Raw genomic sequence first — 4,957 nt, forward strand, 5'->3', positions numbered from 1 at the left:
CGCGAGTTTTGAGCAGCGTAGAGTAGCGCTTGTTGTTTGTAATTTCTCCGATCACAAATGCAGACATGATTTTATGTTTACGCGGCCCGATGCAACGCAACACGTAAAAAGACAGTATAAGTCATTATAAGTCATTATAATCCGTAATTATGTCACCACTGGATGCAGCAAATGCCTCGTTTATAATGGGTTTTAATGTTTTTGAATCATCGCTCCGGCCGGACAGGGCATCATCACAATATGGTAAGGGGCGTAACATTTCCATCACACGCTTGAGGTATATCGACGCGTTTCAGAAAGGCGGGGCATAGAGGAGAAACAATAATGTACAGTATGTGGAAAATAATGTTTTTTTTTTACGTTAAACCGCATAAACACATTTCATTACACCAAATACACAAAATAATGTTCTTTTTAGCAAACCTCATTTAAGTAAATGGGTAAAAAAAAAATATCCAAAATCAAAAGAAAAAATTCTAAATTTGTATTATTACCTCTCTTTTGCACATGCAGCGCTGTAGTGATGCCTGATTTGTGAATCATTTGCGCCGATTCTGTTGAATGATTCAACTGATTTGAAAACTGTTTGTAGCCTATTTCACTTTTTTATTTGAAAATAGTTTTGCTTGAAAATAAAACCTAACGAGGGACCATTCCATAATAATATTTTATTGACAATTAAGCACATTTTCACCCAATTCTGATTATATCAATGTAGGAAAAAAACGTCTCATTACTGTAATGTAAAAAAAAAAAATCTATATTTAAATTTGAGTGTTTATCGTTATATAACTGACTTTATACTGATTTTATTATTTTTTTTAAATTGTCATATTATTATATTAACAATCATGGAAACTAAAAAAGTAACTTTATAGTCTTAAAATAGTCATTAAAATAATTGTTCCTATGTTTTTCCTCTAGATTTTGTTGTGAAATGTGACCTGGACATGTTTTCTCAGGATTCATTCAAACCACTGTGTTAAAATTTGAATAACAAAACCTTGAAAAATTAAATCGTATGTGCAGCATAACAACAAGTGAAGGTTTGTGTGTGTGTGTGTGTGTGTGTGTGCATGTTTATGTGGTTTATGGGGGGGGGGGGGGGGGCTCTTATCAGACTTGTGGGATATAGTCTATCTAGTCCTCTGTTTGGGGAAGCGGGGCTGGTGAAGTGTGGCGGACAGGGGCAGGCTGGAATTCGCTGAGGGTGTGTGGAGGCGGGGAACAGAGAACAGCGACACACACCTTACAGCTCAGAGCCACAGAGTGAAAGAAGAGGCTTTCCTATGGCGTGTAATTGACCAGTTCAATCTCATTGGCTTTGGTTGTGCAGGTGATAGAGAGAGGGAGAGAGAGGGGGAATATTAAATATGGCTGGAAAGTCTCTGCGCTTGTGCGTATTCGTAATGTGCGCGATTCAAACCAACTCTGGATTTAACATTGACGTGCAGTTCCCGGTCATCAAAGAAGGAAAAACCAAGGGCAGTTTATTTGGATTTTCTGTTGCATTGCACAAACAGACCGAAAAGACAAAGAAGAACTTGTAAGTAGCCTTACCTACCTCAGTTGCCCGACATACGATTTTACATGTCGAAAGTTGTTTGTTTTGTTTCTTTTCTGTCTTTCTGCCCTGGTCCAACACAGACTACAACAAGAAATATAATGACACGTATTCAACAGCACAAATCTTTAAATATTTATGCTCCTTGGATGAATTCATATCTACTTTGAATTATCTACATAGACTAAACCTCTCTTTCGCACCTGCAGCGCTGTGGTGATGTCCGATTCGCGAATCATTTATTTGAGTCGATTCTCTTGAATGATTCAACTGGTTTGAAAAGCTTTTGTAGCCTAGTCACTACATAATGATAAGAGTAAAACTAGCATAATATCTAGACAAAAATGTATAGAGTATTATATTACTAAATATTATCATTAATAATACTGGAAACTATTGGGAGCTGAACGATTGCTGGTCTATCATTAGGGCGCAAGCTGGTAGTCCATCTTAGACCAGCAACCAACCAGCTACCAGCTGTTAAAGGGGTCATATGATGTTTTTTTAAAGATCATTATTTTGTGTATTTGGTGTAACAGAATATGTTGACATGCTTTAATGTTCAAAAAACACATTATTTTTCAAATACTGTACATTATTGTAGGTCCTCTATGCCCCGCCTCTCTCAAACGCTTCGTTTTCTACAAAGTCCCTCCTTCCGACAAGCGCAGTCTGCTCTGATTGGCCAGCTGACCCAGTGCATTGTGATTGGCCGAACACCGCAAGCACTCGTCGGAAATGTAACGCCCCTTATCATAATCGCGAGCTTCATCTTTCAAAAAAATTGTAAAGACAGTAAATGTCATTAGTTTTACCATCAGTTCAAGCCTGAAAGGGGAACAGAGTCGCGTGACAGACACAGTGATGAAGCTGGTATGTGTTTGCAGTAGGCTACACAAGCCACGGTTAAGACAGCTAACTCCACTGTGATGTGACCCTGTCTCTCCACACACACACACATGATGCGCAAAACTCCGCATTTGAACAGTCGATAGCAAATACTTAAACTAATAACAAAACAGTAGATGATTCAGAAGCGCCAGATTGTCATAGCAAAGTCAGAATTACCTCCTCTCCTAGGTTCACGAAACGGTCGTCCATAAAATGCATTGCTTTTCTGTTGTAAGTAATCTTAAAGCATCTACTTTCGGAAGGCCAAATAAAGTGCTTTTGCTTTCTCCTAGAAACACACAGAGTCTCCCTGACATGCTGCTTCAACACTAACTGTGGTTACTGAAACCACGCCTTCTTTCTTTGCGTGCACATTTGGGCGGCATTATGCAAATATTTCCACATAGTGAGGTAGATATGTGGGGGCGTGTTAGAACGAGCCGTTTTAGGGGGGCGTGGCAGAGTCTTAACTTTGATAAAGAATATCTCTTTGGTTTTGAGACTTTAGTCTTTGCAACTTCAGGGATCTTATCTATGCACAATCAGCTTGTAACACTCCAAAGAGAAAGGAAAACTTGAAATCGCATCATATGACCCCTTTAATACCAGGGCTGCAACCTTTAAAAGCATTAGTATTAAATGTTCAGTGAATCGGTTCATTGAAACGAATCTCAATGCTACCCTGAAATGCAACCTGTTTTCATTGTAAGCGTCCTCAACTTTGACAAACTGCCCAGACGCCATAATTTACTCATCTACTGTATTTATTTTTGTCTTGTCCTGCTTTATCTATTATGACTGAAGTTCTCTTAAACTGAATGTGCTATAAGAACACTAATAATACCTTGCTTCATACTACAGTAGGCCTACTGTTTTTTTGTTTTTTTTTAAATATCATGGTAAAACATTGCCCATAATGTCATGTTGTTCATATATAATATTCATTCAGCTCTATGCTACAGTATATGTCACAATATTGACATCTAATGCTATCACTGTATAACACCACATTTTTTATATATTTACTTTTAAGTTGTTCCATACTTTAACATGACTAAAATTGGCACCATTTTATTATACAGTAAAGGGCGTGCAAGGTGTTTTTATGATCAATATCGGTTTACAATTTCTACAGACTTCTAGTTACCCTCTGAGGTCATTTCAATACAAATCCGGTGAAATAGGACGGGTGTTAACACGCCAACAGACGCCAGGAACAGTCAAAACAATAGGATTGTGTTCAAAGCTTGTAGCTGCAGAAGGCAGGACAGTAGAATGCTGCAGCTTTGAGATCACTGCATTATCTTTCTCTTTGTTACGAGAAATGAGAGATAAGTTCAGATGAACCTGTATTAGACTAATTTACTTTTGCCGTACACCCGAAAAGGCACCCCAGGACATGGATTTATAGCTGAATGTGGGCTGGGCTTTCATTTCAAAGACAGGAAACAATCGGATATAAACACAATCCTTTCTTTAGGCTTATAAACTCTAAAAAATGTGGGGTAAATACAACCCAGTGCTGGGTAAAATAGGGAAAAACCCAGCAATTGGGCAGTTTTGATCCAGTGGTTGGGTTACTACCCAAAAGGCTGGGTTAAACATTTAACCCAAACGCTGGGTCAAAACAGCCCAATTGCTGGGTTTGTCCCTATTTTACCCAGCACTGGGTAGTTATTTATTTAACCCAGCATTTTTTAGAGTGTACAGTTTGTTATTAGTAGGGTACAGTTCTTTTTTCTTGCTTTAAAGTAGATATCTTCAAAGATATCTACAGGTTTTGTACGACAGAGCTTTGTCATGCCCTCATATCCTGTGCCGGTATAACCTGTTGCTGCCTGCAGACTGTGTATGCTCCCGATAAACCTCTTAACCTCTCAGTGGCTGCTTTCAAAAGGGCAACTCTCAGCAATGGCATGCTGCTATATCAAAGCGTGTAGGTACCAAAATTAGCAGCACAAATGTGGGTCAGCAGACTCAGCACTTCCCTTTAGTGAGAAAATGGATTGATTGTGCTATATATACTTGTCAGTGATGTATTTTGTGAAGCTGTCAGCTATGCCTCTGTTGTGGGATGGTATAGGGAGTTCCCCCAAATTGCTCTTTCCTTATTTGTGATTTCCTGCTAATTAAGAGCCTATCGTCTAGTTTCATCTACAGGCCCTGAAAGCACTTCAATGAACCGAGGGATCTCCTTGGCGCATGTTTTTGCCGATGAAAGTAATCACCTAAATCACTTCACCTCTCTGCTTCATCAAGCTGTTATAAATTTGTCCACTTAATGCAGTGCTATTGATGAATGCTGTGCCCTCTGGGGAGCAACATGGTCATGGTGAGCGTGTCCATCGATCATAGACGGAAGAGGACAGAAACGGCATTTAGGATCTGTGTCTAGGATGGCTAGACGGGCAGATGCACGGTTAAAGAAGAGCCAGCTGTGTTCACTTTAATAATCTACCACTTAAAAACACCCTGTAAGATGCTTTATATGCTGAAAAACTA

The 4,957-nt window shown here is 39.1% G+C and overlaps 1 protein-coding gene across 1 annotated transcript in view; it reads left to right on the plus strand.

The window, feature by feature from the left end:
- Positions 1 to 1,169: 1,169 nt before the first annotated feature.
- LOC107557321 (integrin alpha-3-like) overlaps positions 1,170 to 4,957 on the plus strand; it is a 35,769-nt gene continuing 31,981 nt past the window's right edge. Inside the window, exon 1 of the mRNA XM_016240706.1 lies at positions 1,170 to 1,546. Coding sequence (XP_016096192.1) covers positions 1,374 to 1,546 — 173 coding nt within the window. The 5' untranslated portion in view covers positions 1,170 to 1,373. The remainder of the gene's footprint in view (positions 1,547 to 4,957) is intronic.

Source organism: Sinocyclocheilus grahami, unplaced genomic scaffold (assembly GCF_001515645.1).
Source record: "Sinocyclocheilus grahami isolate Dianchi unplaced genomic scaffold, SAMN03320097.WGS_v1.1 scaffold599.1, whole genome shotgun sequence".
NCBI classification, from domain to species: Eukaryota; Metazoa; Chordata; class Actinopteri; order Cypriniformes; family Cyprinidae; genus Sinocyclocheilus; species Sinocyclocheilus grahami.